Source organism: Aspergillus japonicus (assembly GCF_003184785.1).
Source record: "Aspergillus japonicus CBS 114.51 unplaced genomic scaffold BO86scaffold_17, whole genome shotgun sequence".
NCBI lineage: Eukaryota > Fungi > Ascomycota > Eurotiomycetes > Eurotiales > Aspergillaceae > Aspergillus > Aspergillus japonicus.
In genome coordinates this window covers 45,477-63,992 of record NW_020291654.1, presented here as the reverse complement: position 1 = coordinate 63,992, position 18,516 = coordinate 45,477, and the positions used below count along the sequence as shown (strand labels likewise).

Genomic DNA, 18,516 nt, shown 5'->3' with positions numbered 1-18,516 from the left:
TTAGTCACACTTTTCTAACTATTACTATGCTAACAAATCTCCAACAAGCAATCGCTGCGCATATACAGTAAAAAAGGGGTTTTTAGAATTGCTTCTGGCACGGTAAGTAAAAGCTCGTGTTCACTCCACTATGCGCAATTCAGATGGCCGCATTGGGCATAGCCCTAAGATGCAGCAACTACATCCACGTGACTCCAGCCACCCCAAAAGGGGAACTGGTTTGTAGAGCTGGAGGGAGTTCCAATATGACGGGACAATTAGACTGGAACAGCATGCCGGGATTGCAAGACCGCTTCTTCAAGCGAAACGCTGGTTGGTGGCGCGCTCGTATTCATATAAGCACCGAGTGACGAGGAGGAGCCCGACCTCCGCCCCACCATTCCCGTGCTGCAGTCAGTTATTATGAACTGCTGAACCACCCAGAGCGAACTTCCAACGGCAACCCAGGCTCCTCAGAATTACTGCTTGGCTGGCTATCAGACGACCTGATGACCTTCTACGCACGCGCCCGACGGCAGAAGCACCTGAGCATCCACGACCCGGCGGTGCGGTCGCTGCGCTTGGCGGTGCTCAAAGCGGCGGGGATCAACCTGCTGGTGCTGCAGCTGCTGTTCCTGGGGCTGTTTTGCTACCTGTTCGGCTCGCTCTTCCAGCAGACGACGCATGTGCACAATCTGAACGTGGTGTTCGTGGACTACGACGGCGGCGCCATCGGGGAGGCTGTCCGCGCCGCGTACCAGCAGCTGCAGGGCCCGGGGTTCCCAACCCTAACCGAGCACGCGACGGCGCAGTATCCCCAGTCGGACACTATCACGACCGCCGTCTGCCACATTGACTACTGGGGCGGGCTGTACATCGCTCCGAACGCATCGGATCAGCTAGCCGCCGCTCTCGCCAGCGGCGCACCGCACTCCCCCGACGAGGTGCTCACCCTGGTGTGGAACGAAGCGCGCTACTCCACCGTGGTGGACTCGGCCATCTACACCAGCATGCAAACGCTCTCCAACGCCGCGCGCATCGCCTACACCAGCACCATCGCCCCAAACATCTTCACCAACACCACCAGCACCAACCTCACCACCACCCTCACCACCCTCTCCCAACCCTGGACCCTAACCTCCACCAACCTGCAACCCACCACGCAAGGCTCGCGCCTCATCTACAACACACTGGTAATAATCCTCATCATGATCCAAGAATTCTTCTACCTGGGGTACATCAACAGCGTCTACCAACAATTCCACCTATACACGACCGTCGCCCCGCACCGAATCGCAATCATCCGGCAACTGCTGGCGGGGACCTACACGATGCTGGGCTCGCTCTCCACGACCGGCGCCGTCTGGGCCTTCCGGTACGGCTGGCGCGTCTCCGGGGCGCAGTTCGTGCTCACCTGGCTGGCGCTGTGGCTGTTCGCGCACCTGAACTTCCTGGTGCTGGACCTCTTCACGATCTGGATCCCGCCGCCCTTCGTGCCGATGGCGTTCATCTCGTGGATCGTGGCCAATGTCACCTCCATTCTGCTACCATTTGAGCTGGCGCCGGCTTTCTATCGGTGGGGGTATGCGTTGCCCGCGCATGCGGTGTTCCAGGTGCTCGTGGATGTCTGGTCCCGTGGGTGTAATCCCCAGTTGGGGTATGCACTTCCTATACTGTTTGGGTTTGAGGTGCTCGGGTTGTTGGGAAGTACGGTCGGGGTGTATCGCAGGGCACATTATGCGGTCCTGGCGATGGAGAGGGAGGAGAGGGGGTGGCAGGAGAAGGTCGCTGCTGCTGTTGCGGCGGCGGTGAAGATGAAGGAGAAGGGGGAGGGAGAGGGGGAGGGGGAAGGGGAAGGGGAGGGCTCGGCGGGGACCGGGCAGGTTGCGGATGCTGCTGTTACCGCGGCAGGGACAGTCTCAGGGGAACAGCAGCTACAGCGAGAGGAAGAGGAAGAGCGGATGGATCAGCTTGCCCGAGAATTGTCGCAGGTGGAGAGGTCGGCTACTCGCAGGCAGAAGCCGGGGCCTTGTTTCGATTTGCCGTTCACTGAATGATTCGGGGGGGGGTGTGGTGCTGCCGGTTGAGCAATTGCACACAGTGTTGATATTATAGAGTCACACGTGGTGTCGTCCAAAAGTGACTATCATGTCTACTGATACTGATCAAGTCATATACCTAATCCGAAACTCTTGTCTATTGTACTGCCGAATGCGGTATATGGGCATGGCTGCCTGAGGCGTGGAAATAATCTAGTCGAGGAGCTTCCTGCCTCAGGCGGCAAGCAATCCTTCAGCCGAGCCGCCCAATGAGCATCAACAAATTTGTGCTCCAGCACAGATGCACAGCTGAGTCATCCATTGTGCACAGAGCTTTCATAACCTGCCACCCACGCATCATGCATCCGCGTATGCAGCCCGCCGATATCGGCCCTCGAACAACCGCACCAGAAGCACTATATAAACCCACCGTACAGGGCCCCATCACACCAACATAAACCCACCCACAAAGCAGCTCTCTCTGTTCACAATCACTCCTCATCTCTCTCTTCATCCTAAAGAAACATACCTCACCCAAACCCCCACCCAAAATGAGTGAAAAAGCCACCTACACGCACGGCCACCACGCGAGCGTCCTCCGCAGCCACGGCCAACGCACCGCCCAAAACAGCGCGCAATTCCTGCTCGCCCACCTCCAACCACACCACCAGATCCTCGACATCGGCTGCGGCCCCGGCACTATCACCGTGGACCTGGCCGCCCACGTGCCGCAGGGCCACGTCACCGGCCTCGAGATGGCGGGCGCCATCCTGCCCGACGCCCGCGCGCTGGCCGCATCCCGCAACCTCACCAACATCGACTTCGTCGAGGGGGACGCCAACGCCCTGGCCTACGCGGACGACACCTTCGACGTCGTCTTCTGCCACCAGGTCCTGCAGCACGTCGCGGATCCGGTCGCCGTGCTGGCCGAGATGCGGCGCGTGTGTAAACCGGGGGGCATCGTCGCCGCCCGCGAAGCCGATTACTCGGCCTTCATGTGGTACCCCGAGCTGCCGGAGTTGCGGCGGTGGCAGGAGCTGTATGACGCTGTGGCCCGGAAGAATGGGGGCGAGCCGAATGCGGGACGGTTCGTGCATGTGTGGGCGCGGCGGGCGGGGTTTGATGCGGGGGCGGTGGAGTGCAAGGTGAGCGCGTGGTGCTTTGCGACGCCCGAGGAGGTCAGCTGGTGGAGTGGGACGTGGCAGGAGCGGGCGGTGAAGTCGGCGTTTGCGAAGGGGGCGGTCGAGAATGGGTTTGCGTCGGTGGAGGAGCTGGAGGGCATTTCGGGCGTGTGGAGGGACTGGGGCCAGGATCGGGATGCGTGGATTGCGATTCCCAGTGCGGAGGTGGTTTGTCGGAAGTAGCCCGGTTTTGCTTGTGGATATTTCGGGGGCGTTGATGTACATAGACAGAGATGCATGCTTGTTGGCTAGGGCAAGACCTTGCTTTGGATCACGAGAGAGAACTTATTCGTGAAGGTTTGGGCACATCGCCCAATCTCCAAGCGCGAGATACTAGAATCATTAAGGGTGTCAATACCTGGGGTACTTCATATCCATGGCTGGGTGCGCCTTGTCCGACAAATAACTGGATTGATATTCCCCGAGGAAAGGGGGGTAGGAGCCCGGCAGGATGCTTCTACCTGCCTGAAGAGGTGATCGACACACTGCTGGAGAATTAGGGGTTATTGCAGCGGCTTCTTCGCTAGGTTCATGGAAGTAGAATTTATTTGGAATGAATGTATCAGGACTATTGCAATGTGGCACGGGCAGCCTATCGTCAAATGAGCTAATATAAAGAATACCATATTGATGATAAGACATCCGATGATTCTTAATTGTGGTATCGAGGCAAAAGGTAAAGGTCGAGAGCCAAATGACGATAAATGGACTTCCAGTCAAGCAATATTCGAAATAGTGCATAATTGGGTCAATGGGGGCTTTGGTGAGACCTTGTATGGGAATAGGCCAAGGGGATATGATAGTGCAGGCACTTTCACCAGGTGAGTGGCTCTCAAGCCCTTCTCCGAGTAAGTGCTCCTCCCTTCCGTATAGTCTAAACAAGCACAATCGGAGTCGGCTGTTTGAGCGCTTGTTCGACACGGAATACGAGGATTTGCATAGTTTGCCAATGTTGCATCTCATATTACCTTGCTTATACCTTCGTGCCTTGAGTTTATAGCCCCGGCCTAATGAACTTAATGAGGACCGTCTCACTTACTCTAAAAGAAGATACATAGGCCTTAGGGCTCTCGTGTCGCCACCGGTAGGCCCTGCATACAATACTCCTAACGTGCTACTCGTCTTTTCTGATAATATTCTCCGATAATATTCATAAATATTCGTCTTGTCGAATGGAATCCAACGGTTACGAATCCAATAGCTACTAAAACCTAGCAATCAGCCATACTACCAAGACCAGCATCAGCACGCGTCACATGAGCCACGTTTCTCAAACTGCTTGAAGAACGGATCCTTCCTTTTTAGCGGATGCACCCACTTGAGCATGCAACGGGTGATGTGCGGAAGATCCGCGCTGAAGGCGTCCGCCAACCACTGGTTCCAATCCCAAGTGACCCAGTCACCCCACGGGTCCATCTCGGCATCCTTCACCCACCAGCGCACAATGGGACTAATATACGTCCCCGGGAGCAGATCGGAGGCCAGACACTTGCCCAAATTCACATCAAACCACGAGCGGCCGACGCGCGCGAGCCCGAAGTCAATCACCGTGACGCGCAGCGGGCCGGGAGCCTTGTCCTTCCCGCCCTTCTTATCTCGGGGATGCGGCCGGGTGATGATCACATTCCGCGGATACACGTCGCAGTGCCGGAGGTCACAGGCGTAGAACTCAGACTCGATCGTCACGATGCGCCGCATGATGGCCTGGCGATCGGCGAGCGAGAACGACCCCGGCCGCAGCTGGCGCATGTCCGTGCCGTCGACCAGCTCCGTCAGGACGAGGCGCACCTCGCACGACTCCTTGCTGGCCGGGTCGGCGGTGTGCGTCGACCACGACCCGTGGTACTGGGGGATGTGCTGCTGCAGCCCGTGGTCCAGCAGGTGGCGGTACGCCGCGGACTCGCGCACGTACTGCGTGTCCATGAAGTGCACCGCCTGGGTCCACGTCCGGCCCGACGACGCGCCCAGGTACCGCGGGTCGTACAGTTTGGCCACCATCCGCGGGCCCAGCTCGTCCGGGTCCCGGTGCAGCGACCCCGCGTGCTTGGGCGGCCGTCCGCTCAGCACCTCCTGCACCACGGCCACCTGCGCCGAGTACCCGGATCCCACGCGCAGGCCCTTGCACACCCGCAAGCGCCGCTCTTTCTCGCCGAAGCGGCCGGGGAGTGGGTTCTGCGAGTGGCTGAACTCGTGGTCATCCGGGGTCTCGCTGGGTGGGTGGTGTTCGCGGATCACGAACTCAAAGCCCAGGTGGTAGGGGGTTTGGGGGGACATCGTGGCTGGTTGACAGTGTCGCAGAGGATCCTTCTCGTAGACTTGGATTGCGGATTTTGCCGGGTGGGGGAGGGGGGTATTTTATATACTGTCTGGCGCAGAAGTCGTTCCTCATGGACAAAGACATCGCGTCCCAGCAAGATCTATTGTACGTCCGTTAGTCGGTTCTTTATTGCCACAGACAAACACTGATAATACATTGTCGTCGAGGGGAGATCGCCGGATACTTCTTAGGTTTGTCCATCTTTTGTTCATAGAGGTCACATGACCGGCATCGTGCCCTAGAGGAAAGAACGCAGGGGCGGCTTCTTCACTGGCGTCTGACCTTTGTCAAGTATACCAGAGACAGTGTATAATGATGGGTTGCCATATCAAAATTTGATGCTATCTGTCTCTTACAAGATTCAAGAGGTGAAACGATGCACTAGGCCATATTTCCCCCCACTCAACAATTCTACACCACCCCCCCAACCCCATCTGTCTCTTGAAATTCCCACCTACAACCCATAATCAACATCCCCTTTGCTATACGACTCAATCGCCGAAGTATCAACCCCAATGGTAATATACCCGATCATCCCATTCCTCACGTCCTTGCCGTCAGCTGGCACCACCGAGATCACCGGGTTATACCCGCCCTCGGTATCCTGGAAGAAGACAGAGTCCTCCGCGTTGGTGGTGCGATTGATCTGGGTATGCGAGACGTACGGCTCGAGGGCCATGATCTCGCGCTCCAGCTCCTCGGCAAAGTAGATCTGGCCCGTGCTCACCGTGTGGCTGGACGTGATCGTGCCGTTCGCGCGCAGCGTCCAGTCCGTGTGCACCTGGACATGGATGTGGATTGCCCGCGCGACGTAAAAGCCTGTTCAACATTTCAAACATTAGCTCTAACCTCCTGCACTCTCAAAGACTGGAATCAAGAAGAGAAGGGCGATGTTGGACACTTACCCGGAAAAATGGTCTTCATCTCCATGACCCCCGACTCATCGGTCGGCCACATCCCCCGCAGAAATGTTGTCTCATCGGTATGCAGATCCATCGTCCCCAGCTCATAGTCCGTGATGTTGAGGTCGGTCAACAGCTCCTCAAAGGGGGTGTTGGGCGTAGGCCTAGCCAAAGCCCGTGGATTCACGGGTCGGGTTAGGCCTCGCCAAAGCCCGCGGGTTCACGGGTCGGATCCAAACCCAACCTGGTTCTTGGCGGGTTTTGGGTTGATGGGCTCAACCCGCAGATTAGGTATAGATTTAAATATCTAATCTATAGATTCTTAGCAGATACCTATAAATTATTAAACTAGATAAATACTATATAGTTAATAGATTATATAAGTTATACAGTTTCAGCTGTATTTTTAAAATATTATATTTATATTTAAAATAGTTTAGTATAGAAAATATCCAGTTACATACAAGTTTATAATAGTAAAAATTAAAAAATTATATTTCTTTATATATAATATATATTAAATATAAAATTAATTAATAATTATTATAATATAAATACTTTTTAACTCTGTCTAATATCTATACCTAAGTTTCAGGTAAAGAATTACTTTTATTATTTTAATTTTTGTTTTTTTATAGTTACTAAAACTATTTAGTTTTTATTTATATTAAAAGTAATCCTTTTTTTTAATCCATTATATACTCTGCTAGAACTGGTACTTTTAGTTTTTTAAAAACAGCTTTTTCTACCATTTTTTTTATTTATTATTATAACTATTTTTATTATTACTAATAAAAAAAACTATACTTCTTCTTTTAGTTAATTTTAATTTTTTTTAAAATTCTTTTTTAAATAATAGTCTTTTTTTTATCTTAAACTGTATTATATATTTATATAATAGTAGTTTTGATATTATAGTTATATTTAGTAAACCTTAGCAGTTGTAGTTAGAGTGGCTTAACCTGACTGTTATACCTTAACCTTAACCTGACCATAACTGTATAGTAGAGTGGCTAACAGCCAGGTTAGGTCAGGTTAATTAGAATTTTTATACCTAACTACAGTATAACTAAAAACTAGATTGTTAATTATTTTAATTATTTTTTTTACTAAAATCTATCTACTATATCTTTTTTAGTTTGAGTATAGTTAAGGTATATCTAAGTTAAGTAGTTATTAATCTAGCTATCTAAACTATTACTAAAAAGTATATAAAAAAAACTTTTTAAATAAAATAAAAATAACTTTTAAAAAAATAATAAAAAAATTCTAGTAGTATTAACAGAATTTAGCTTTTTATAAATTAGTAGCTGTTATAGTATAAAATATAAAAAAATATATAATTAAAATTTTATTTAGACTATATATTTTAACTATAATATACTATATTATTAAAATTATATACTTATTCTTAATTAGGCTATTAAAAATAACTATATAGTTTTTAGTCTATTTTTTATTTTTTATTTTAGTTTAGATAGTCTATTCATTTTTTTTTAAAACAGCTAGATTATATATTATTGTCAACAATGTGGGCAGATTAGCCAGTTGGCAACCTCAGGCTCGCCAGTTCGCAGCCTTGGGCTCGCCAGTTCGCCACCACTGCTAGGCGCCACCTCAGGGCCTGCTCGCCTGCCATTCCTGTATGCCCGCCACCTTAAGCCCTGCCTGCCACTGCAGATATGCCTCAGGCTCGCCAGTTTGCAGCCTCAGGCCAGTTAGCAGCCTTAGGCCAGTTGGCTGCCTAAAACAACCAGTTGGCGGACTAATGTTCCAAGTTCCGCCTACCCTGCAGCAGAGCAAAAGGCCTTACTTTTATTAATTATTCTAGGCCCTATTTAACTACTGGTTCTATTATTCTCAGCTCTGTTCTATTTATATAATTTTTATATAATTTTTATATAAATTTATATAGTTTTTATATATTTTTAATAACTAATTAACTATAAATAAGAATAAAAAGACCCCTAAAGTTTTATTTAAAAAGTTTAAGTAATTTAATTAGTTCTAGCAGTCAGCTTATTTTTTTATTTATCTAATTATTAATTTCTTTTATTTTTTTATTTTTTTTTATTTTTATTTTACTTTTGTACTTAATTTGTATATAAAAGTAAAAGTTTAATAAAATCTTTCTAAACAACCTTAAAAAAAAGTTCTTAATTATAAATTAAAATTTTAAATAAAATTGATACTATATTATCTATTTAGTTTTAAGAACTTTTCTCTGAGGTTGCTTAGAAAGACTTTATTAAACTTTTACTTTTATATACAAATTAAGTATAAAAGTAAAATAAAAATAAAAAAAAAATAAAAAAATAAAAGAAATTAATAATTAGATAAATAAGAAAATAGGCTGACTACTAAAACTGATTAAATTACTTAAACTTTTTAATTAAAACTTTAGGGGTCTTTTTATCCTTATTTATAGTTAATTAGCTATTAAAAATATATAAAAACCATATAAATTTATATAAAAATTATATAAAAATTATATAAATAGAACAGAGCTGAGAACAATAGAACCAGTGGTTAAATAGGGCCTAGAATAATTAATAAAAGTAAGGCCTTTTGCTCTGCTGCGGGGTAGGTGGAACTCGGAACATTAGTCCGCCAACTGGTTGCCTTAGGCAGCCAACTGGCCTGAGGCTGCTAACTGGCCTGAGGCTGCAAACTGGTGAGCCTGAGGCATATCTGCAGTGGCAGGCAGGGCTTAAGGTGGCGGGCATACAGGAATGGCAGGCGAGCAGGCCCTGAGGTGGCGCCTAGCAGTGGTGGCGAACTGGCGAGCCCAAGGCTGCGAACTGGCGAGCCTGAGGTTGCCAACTGGCCAATCTGCCCACATTGTTGACAAGTCTTTTTTAGTAACTGTACTTACTAGAAATTATTAAATTAAAAACTAAATATTAAATTTTAGTAGATTTTTATAATAGTTTTTTTTAAATTTTTTTTATACTTTAATTTATTATATTTAATTAAGCTTTGCTTAAAATAAGAAAAACTTTTATATTTTTAGATTTTAAATATAATTTTTTACTTATAAAACAGCTAGGTCTAAAAAGTACTACAGATATTTTTAGTAGTATATAAAAATATAATAAATTATATTTCTATAAAGATATATATATAATTAAAATAATATTTTTTTATCAAGTTTTCTACTTTTATTTTCTTATATTTATTATTTATAGAGTAGTTTTAGAGTTATAAGTTAACTACAGTTATTTAATTTATTTTTAAAAAATAGTATCAAGCTTTTTTTTTATTTTTTAAAATTTTATAAACTATGATAATCTTTAATTTAAAATAAGTTTTTTAAGTCAGCTTTTTTTTATTTTTTTTAAATCTGAAGATTATATATATTATCTAAAACTAAAAATATATTTTATATTTATTTTTTTAAAATAAAATTTTTATTTTTTAAAATTAGTAGTAGAAGATTAGCTTTTTTAAAACTTATATATATATTTAAAAACTATTATTTATTTTTAGTTAAATGAAGTTATTAATAATATAAAACAGCTTTTAAAAAAGTACAGTTTCCTAAAAAACTTTTTATATTTATTATAAAGTATATTTTTATATTGCATAATATTTAAAATTTGAAAATTTAGAAACTAGTTTTATAAGCTATTATATTTATAAGGGTTATAAAAAAATATTATTAATTATCCTTAAATAAATAATCATTTAAAGATTTAATAAAAAACTATTATAAATATTTTTTTTTAAAAAACTTTTTTCAAGAATTATTTTCTTTTAGGCCTCTACAGTCTATAATAAGTAAAATTTTTAAAATTAAGTTTTATATATTAGAATTATTTATTATTTACTATTGTAAATAATTAAGTATATTTAATTTAAATAAATAATTAATTTTATTATTTTATTTCTCTGCTGAAAGCTAAGCTCTTTTAATTAAATATAAATTAAAAAATATTTTTTAAAGTTATTAAAAAAAATATATAGTTATTATTAAAGTTTTTAAATATTAAATATATATTAATTATAGTAGACTACTAGACTAGTTTTAATTAAAAATATTTTTTATTTTAATTAAATATTTTTAATAAAAAATATAGATTACTATAAAGTTTTATTAGACTTTTAACTAGTATCTAGATTCTACACTAGTAAAAATCTAGCTGTAATTATTTTATTAATTTTATATATATAAGGGCTAAAGGGTGAAATAGTGTGATAAATAAATAGCTTTTGTAAAGCCAAGGGTGCTAATATATTACCTTAAGGTGTTGTTGCTGCCTTATCTAACTTATAAGGCAGCTACTGCTTTTAAAGGCGGCTGCAGCCGGCTTGTTTAGCTATTATATAATTACTATTTTAAATTATCTATATATATTTTTTTTTATAAATATCTGTAAAGATTAAAAAAACTATTTAAACTTTTATAACTGTTTTTTTTTTTTATAAAAAAATATTGCCTTTTATAGTAGTGCTATTAAAACCTCTACTTTATAAATATTTTTATAAAAAACTAAAGTAGTAAAAAAAATAGTTTACTGTTTTATATTTCTATAAAAATATACTATACTGTTTTTACTATTATTTTTATAAGACTTTTTTACTAATATATAGTCTATTATTTATTAGTTAGTTTTTTTATAATAGCCTATAAATAGCCTCCCCTATAATTAAAAAAACTTTTTTTTAGTAAATAGTATTAAATTTCTTTTAATTTATCTATTCTAGCTGTTTAAAATACTTTACAGTTAAAACTAGTAAAGCTAATTTTATAAAAATAAAATCTTTTTTTATATAAAAAGATTTTTTTTTTTAGGCTTTTAGCCTTTTTTTTTTTTACAACTTTTTTTTTTCTTTTTTTTAGTAAATTTTTTTATATAGTATTTTTTTTTTAGGTACTTCTGTAAGTTGATGTTTAGCTAATTTTTTTTTTATAATAATATTTAAAATATTTTATTAGTTTTTTTTATAAGGGCTTAGCCCTGTTTTTTCTCTTTTATAAAAGCTAACTAATTTTTTTTTATAGTATATTATTTAAGTTCTATATCTGCAGGTTCTATTAGCCTATTTTATTTTATTTTATTTTATATAAGTTATTTATAAAATAGATTTAGACTTAGTTAACTGTTTACAGTATATTTTACTATTTTTTTTTATTATAAAAAAAATATTTTTATTACTACTACTGCTACTGGGTCTACTGCTGCTACTACTATAAATATATTTATTTTTATTATATTTATTATTACTATTATTTTAGTTTTTACTTTAGTTTTTAATTTTACTATAAACCCTACTGCTGCTGCTACTACTATTTTTTTTTTTTATATACTACTATTTATATATAAAAAAATAAGATTTTTTAGTTTATAATAATAAATATTATAGCAGCCTCTGCAGCTTCTGCTTTTATATTTTCCAGATTTTTTTTATTTTTTATAGATATATTTAGAACTAACTAGAATTAGCTGGCTTTTTATAAATAAATTAATAATAAAAAGTAGAATATTTTACTTTTTATTAAATTATCCTCTGTAGTCTAGTTTTTAGATTATTTAAAAGTAATATTTATTGTAGTATTTAGTTTTTTTTTTTAAATAGATTTATAGTTTTTATTAGATTATAAGTAGATCTAGATTTGTAAATCTGTTATATAGTTTATATTATATATTAAATAGTTGGATTTTAAACAGCTGGCTGTTTAGATATAGCTTTATAAAAGTATTTTTATAATTTAAGCTGGGTGGCAGCTGCTGTTTAATTAAATATATAAATATTATTATAATTTTTTTTTAAAAGGATTTTTTATAACTGTATTAGTAGAGGGATTAGCTAAAAGTATAATAACTATTTATATATAAATAGTAAATACTATTTTTTTATAAAATAGTAGTATATTTTTATATATTTTAATTTTTAACTACTGTAAGTAAATACTATAGCTTATATTAGTTGTATAAAATATATAGTTGTAGATAGTTTATAGTCTATATTTAATTTAGCTTTTTTTTAATTTTTTTATTTAATTTTTTTTTCTTTTTTTAGGCTAATTTTTTTTTAATTTTTTAATTATTTTGGTTTTCCGGCGGTTTTTTAGTTTTTTTTTTTTTTTTATTTTTTTTTTTCTTTACTTGGATTTTTTTTTTTTTTTTTTCGTTTTCTCGATTTTATTATTCTTTTTGATTGTTTTTTCTGTTTTTTTGGTTTTTTTTTTTTTTTTAAAAATTCTTTTTTCAGTTTTTTTTTTTTTTTTTTTTGTTTTTTTTGAATTAAAGTTTTTTAAAAATTTTTTTAATTTTAAAATTTTTTAGTTATTTTTGTTTTTTGGCTTTTTTTTTTTCTTTTTTTATTTTTTTAAATTGTTTTTTATTGTTCTTGTTTTGTTTTTTTTTTTGGCTTTTTTTTTGTTAATTTTTTTTTGAAAGCTTAATTTTTTTGTTTTCTTTTAAAGTCGTTGTTTTTTTATTTTTTTTTTTAAAATTTTTTTTATTTTTTTTAGGCTTCTTTAAATTTTCTGGTTTTTTTTTTTTTACTTTTTTAATTTTTTAAAAATATTATTTTAGTTTTTTTATAGGATTATTTAGTATTTGTAAGTTAAGTGCTATTATTTGTAGATATTATATAGTTATTATAAAAAATAAAAAGTATTTAGTTAATACTTATAAAAAATTATTATAGGTAAATTCTATAAATAGTAGTATTTTTATTTAATTATTTTATTTAAAGTTAATATAGTTTTATAGGTACTGTTTTAATATACTATTTATTTTTTTTATTTAATTATTTATTTATAGATAGTAGGCTGTACTTAAGCCTTATTTAATTATAAAAATATAAATAAAGTTTAATTAGAAACTTTTTATAAAAACTAGTTTATAATCTGTAATTATTTTTTTAGGTATTTTATACAGCTGGAAGATTTTTTTAAAAAAAATTATTATAAGCCCTTTTTTTAATAGTATTTTATAAATTAAAATAAAGTAAGCTATTTTACTAAACTAGTCTACTATAACTATAATACTATTATAAATTTTTTATAAGTTTTTATCTTTATAGATATTTATAAATAGATTTATAATAAAGTCTATAGTTACTTTTTTTTAGAATTTTATAGTAGATAATAGTAGTTTTAATAGTCTTTATTATTTTTTATAAATTATTTATTTATTTTAATATACTTTATATATATAGCAGTAGTTTTATATAAATTTAGCTAATCTCAGCTACTAAAATTTTTATAAAATCAACTTTTAGATTTTTACTTTTATAAAATATTCTATAATAGGATTATTATATAGTTTTATAAAAATTTTTAGTTTTAGCTGATAGTTATCCGGAATATATAACTTTTTTATAAAATAAAGTAGTTTTTAACTAATATTTTATTATAGATAATTTTTTTTAAAGGTGTTTTCTACTATAAGATAAGCTGCCTTTATAGTCTTTTTTTTATTTTATTTAAAGTACTTTTTTTATAAAATTATTCTTTTACAGCAGCTAAAGTAGCTTTTATATAAAATTAATAAATAGATTTTTATAGTATATATTTTTATTTATAGTTATTTTTATTATTTTTATATAGAATTTCAGCTAGTTTAGGTCTACTGCAGTATCTTTTACTAATAGTATTCTAGCCCTTATAAAAATAGCTATACTTTTTTTTAAATTTAAAAAATTATTTAACTACTGTAGTATTATTTTTTTAAGTTTTTTATAGTTTTTTTTTATAGCTTTTTTTTTATAGTTAAGTTATTATAATAGGGTATCTACTGGATTCTGTAAACCCAGTCTATATATTAAAAAAAATTTAAATATTATAAAATATTATACTTATTTAATCTATTTTTATAATAATTTTTTATTAGTTATAAAGTATTTAAAACTTTTATAGTTTATAACTATTTCTACTGGGTACTTTATATTTTTAAACTAGTATTACTACTTTTTAAATAATTTTATAATTATAAAAAGCTTTTAATTATAAATATTATAGTTCTGCTCTGTAGAAATTATCTTTTATAAATAAAATACTACTGGTTTTTATTAGTTTTTTTAGTTTTTTTATAATAGTATTCTACTAATTATAAAAGCTAAAATATTTATTTTAATTTATACAAATTTTTTTTTTTTAAAATATACTATAACTATATTTTTTATAAATATATTTTTTAGCTTTTAAAAGCTCTTGCGGGCTTTTAGTATTAAAAAACTATATCTAGTTTTTTTTTTTTTTTTATAAAATATTTTAGTAAAGTCTGTAATTAGTACTGTAATTTATAAGTATTTTTTAATAAAATATTTATACTAATTTATAAAGTCTATAAATTTTAGTATATTTTTTATATTCTGCAGCTTAGGCCAATTATAAATAGTTATAATATATTCTAGTTTTATATAAATATTTTACAGCTAATTAAAAACTTTAAAAAGTTAATTTTTATTACTATAAAGCAGTATTTACTTAGTTTTATATATAATTTTATATTTTATAGTATTTTTAGTATTTTACAAATCTATATTTTATATATCTTTAGATTCTATAAATATATTATAATATTATTTAAATAAATAATTATAAAGTTATCCAGATATTCTGTAAATAAAAAATTTATAAAACTTTAGAATTCTGTAGATATATTAGTTAATTTAAATAGTATAACTAGATACTTAAATAGTTTATATTTTATTTAAAATATTATTTTTTATTTATACTTTTTTATAATTTTAATTTTATAGTAGGTTTTATATAGGTCCAGCTGTATAAACTAAAAAGCTTCTGTAAATTAGTTAATATACTTATTAATCTACAGTAGTAAATAAATATTTTTTACTATTTATTTATTTAATTTATAGTAGTTTATATATATTTATAGGCTTTTATTTTTTTTATTTATAAACAGAACCGGTGTATCTACTGGTAATTTAAAATACCAGATTTATTTTTTTATAAGTATTTTTTATAAATAGTTTTATAGAATTTTTTTTTCTGCAGATAATATTTTATATACTTATTTTAGCTTCGGCCGGAATTTTTTATAAAAATTAATTTTTAGATTTATTTTTAGTTTTTATATAAATAAGCTTACAGCTTTTTCTTCTATAAATACTATTTTATATTTATAATACTATACTAGTATTTTTTAGTTAGTAGTTATTTTATAAACCTTTTATACTATTATTAAATAAAAATTTATTTTTATAAGATTTTTTAATATAATCTTTTCTACTGCAATCTATAGTATTTTTAGTATATAATATTTATAAAACTAGAGTTTATACTTATTAAATTTTATAGTAAACTTTTACTACTTTATTTAGAGTATTTTTAAAATTATTTTATTTATTTTTAATATTATAATTATAAGACCTGTTTAGTTTTTACAGTATTTTTAAATATTTTTTAAATATACTATAAATACTATAGTTTTTTTTAATTATATACTTTTTTATCTAACTTTTTTTATAATTATTTTTACTAAAACAGTTAACTATTTTATTTATTTAGTAAATATTATAGATACTAGATTTACTTTTACTCTACTATCTATAATAATTTTTATTTTTATAAAATATTTTTTTTTATAGAGAATTAGCTATTTTTTTAATCTTAAATTAAAGTAAATTATAATTTTAATTTAGTTTAAGGCAGATACTGTAATTTTATCTACTAATTATTTTATAAGCAGTTTAGTTAACTAGTAATTTTTTATTTAGTAATTTATTTATTTATAATTATAGTAAGCTTTTAATCTAGGGGCCTCTATAAATATTTATAGTATTAAAAAAATTATTTTAGCCTCTAAACTTTTTTTATAAAACTATTAATTTAGATTTCTGGTTTTTAGATTTTATTTATAAAGGCAGTAGATCTGCAACTTTTTTTTAAAATTTATTTATAAAGTATTTTATTTTTTATTTACTTATATTATTAATTTAGTACTGGGTATAATTTTATAAGTAGTATAATAAGATTTTATTTAATTATAAAAAAAATCTGCTGTTTACAGATCTTTTTCTAAACTATAAAAAAAAAAATATAAAAAATAAATATAGCTATATAATATTAATATTTTATATTTTATAATCTAATTTAGTTTTTATTTTTTTTTATTTTTATAAATAGGTAAACTTTAGTTTTTTTTTATAAAACTTAGTTTTAAATATTTTTAACTAGGCTTTTTACTGTCTATTTATAGGATTTTTTAGTTATATTTTAAAAAATTTATAAAAGCTAGTCTATTTTTTTTTACAGTAGGATTCGGCTGCCTTGCCTTTTTATAAATTATTTAAAATATAATCTAAATAGGCTATTATAATATATATTTTTTAGCTTTTATTTTAGTTATTAGTCTTTACAGTTAACTTTTATTTAGTAATAAATATATAGTAAATAGTATAGTTACAGATACTATATTATTTTTTATTTATAAATAAATTAATATATATACTAGTTTTTTTAGTTTTTACAGTACTGGAATTAAAGTTTTTTAGATTTTTATATAGATATTTTTTTATAGTACTAATCTCTAGCTGTTTTTACAGCTTAGTAATCTATTTAAATAAATATAAATATTTATAAAAGTTTTAAATTAAAATCTGTATTTTTTTTTTAGTATAGATAATTTATTTTCTGCAGTTAATATATAGTTTTTTATAATTAAATTAGAAAAGTTACTTTTAGTTTAGTTTTATATATTATAGCCGGCTATTATTTACTGGGCTATTCTACAGAGTATTAAATAATAAAATTATAAAAGCTAAAAAATAAAATAGTATAATAAATAAATAGCTTTTATAAAGCTAAAAATATTAATATATTATTTTAAAATATTATTACTGTTTTATTTAACTTATAAGGCAGCTGCTGTTTTTAGAAGCAGCTGCAGCCGGCTTACTTAGCTGTTATATAACTACTATCTTAGATTATCTATATACATTTCCCTTTACAGATATCCGTGAAGGTTGGAAGGGCTGTTTGGGCCCTTACAATATAAATATAATATTTTTTATTAGTTATTTAATATAATAATTAATAATATTAGTAATAATAGTTAAATATTTAGTATAATCTTATCTAAGCTTTAAATTTAGCTTAGCTAAAGTACTTAGTTTTATAATATTTTAACTAATTCTAATTTTGTAAAAATTATTTAAAGCTAATATTATATTTTTTATTTTATTTATATAATTTAGCTTATAGTTTATACTTTTTTATAAAAACTTTAGATTAATATTTTAAACAGTACTGTTAAATATATATAAAAAAATAATAATAATAGTTTTAAAATCTTTTTTAATATTTTAAAAACTTTTAAAAAGAAATATTTAAAAGCTGTTTATAAAAAGCTTATATAAATAATTTTTAACAAGATTATTTATATTAGCCTTTTATAAATAGTTTTTAAAATTATTTATATAAATCTTTTATAAACAGCTTTTAAAATCTTTTTATTAACTATATTAATTTTAAATTATTAATTTAGAAAATTATATAATTTATAAATATAAGTTTTTAATACTATACAAAGTTTTAGTTTATTTAAAATTTTAAATTTAATTTAATTTTTTATTTTTTTTAACTGTAAAATCTGCTAAAACTTAACTTATTTTATAATTTACTAAATATTTAAATTTTATTAATTAATTTAAAGCTTTATTTAGTACTGTAACTATAGTAATATTAATTAATTTTATTCTACTATAATTAAATAAAAATAAATAAAATATTTTTTTAAGCTTTTATTTGTTTTTTATATTTTATTTATCTAAAAATAGTAGGCCTACTGTTTATAAAGTTTATAATATTTATAATAATTTTCTTAATTATTTAAATTATTTAATTAATTAACTGGTATAAAAGTAGATACTTTTAAAAATTTTTTTTTAAAAATTTATAAAATATATACTAAAAGCTTTAAAATACTATTATTCTATTTACTAAATAAAAGGCTATATTTATATAATTATAACTATTTTAAATCTAATATTAAAATTTAAAAGTTTAAAAAGAATATATAATTAAATAATAATATTAACTAATATAAAAAGTACTAAATTATTATTAAAAAAATATTTTATTTTTATTACAGTTAAAATTCGGTTGTTAATGTACTATTAAT

The 18,516-nt window shown here is 31.8% G+C and overlaps 4 protein-coding genes across 4 annotated transcripts; 2 read left to right on the top strand and 2 right to left on the bottom strand.

The window, feature by feature from the left end:
* Positions 1–488: 488 nt before the first annotated feature.
* BO86DRAFT_427612 (SNG1 family protein) lies at positions 489–2,036 on the top strand (the record flags this gene model as incomplete). Its single annotated transcript, XM_025675557.1, has 2 exons — positions 489–1,862; positions 1,911–2,036. The coding sequence occupies 2 exons, from the start codon at positions 489–491 to the stop codon at positions 2,034–2,036; spliced, it is 1,500 nt and encodes a 499-aa protein (XP_025528715.1).
* A 459-nt stretch (positions 2,037–2,495) lies between these two features.
* BO86DRAFT_336579 (class I SAM-dependent methyltransferase) lies at positions 2,496–3,529 on the top strand. Its single transcript, XM_025668918.1, has one exon. The coding sequence runs from the start codon at positions 2,570–2,572 to the stop codon at positions 3,380–3,382; it is 813 nt and encodes a 270-aa protein (XP_025528714.1). The 5' UTR covers positions 2,496–2,569; the 3' UTR covers positions 3,383–3,529.
* A 912-nt stretch (positions 3,530–4,441) lies between these two features.
* BO86DRAFT_378334 (uncharacterized protein) lies at positions 4,442–5,473 on the bottom strand (the record flags this gene model as incomplete). Its single annotated transcript, XM_025670621.1, has 1 exon — positions 4,442–5,473. One exon carries the CDS (start codon positions 5,471–5,473, stop codon positions 4,442–4,444), a length of 1,032 nt encoding a protein of 343 aa, XP_025528713.1.
* A 497-nt stretch (positions 5,474–5,970) lies between these two features.
* BO86DRAFT_310664 (uncharacterized protein) lies at positions 5,971–6,578 on the bottom strand (the record flags this gene model as incomplete). The annotated part of the gene is made up of 2 exons (XM_025667878.1): positions 5,971–6,335; positions 6,422–6,578. Coding segments are annotated over 2 exons (522 nt in total), but the record flags the coding sequence as incomplete, so codon positions are not given.
* Between the last annotated feature and the right edge of the window lie 11,938 nt (positions 6,579–18,516).

Bases quoted from the DNA above. Each gene is read 5' to 3' on its own strand.
- BO86DRAFT_336579 (XM_025668918.1), top strand. From the start codon at position 2,570: ATGAGTGAAAAAGCCACCTACACGCACGGCCACCACGCGAGCGTCCTC.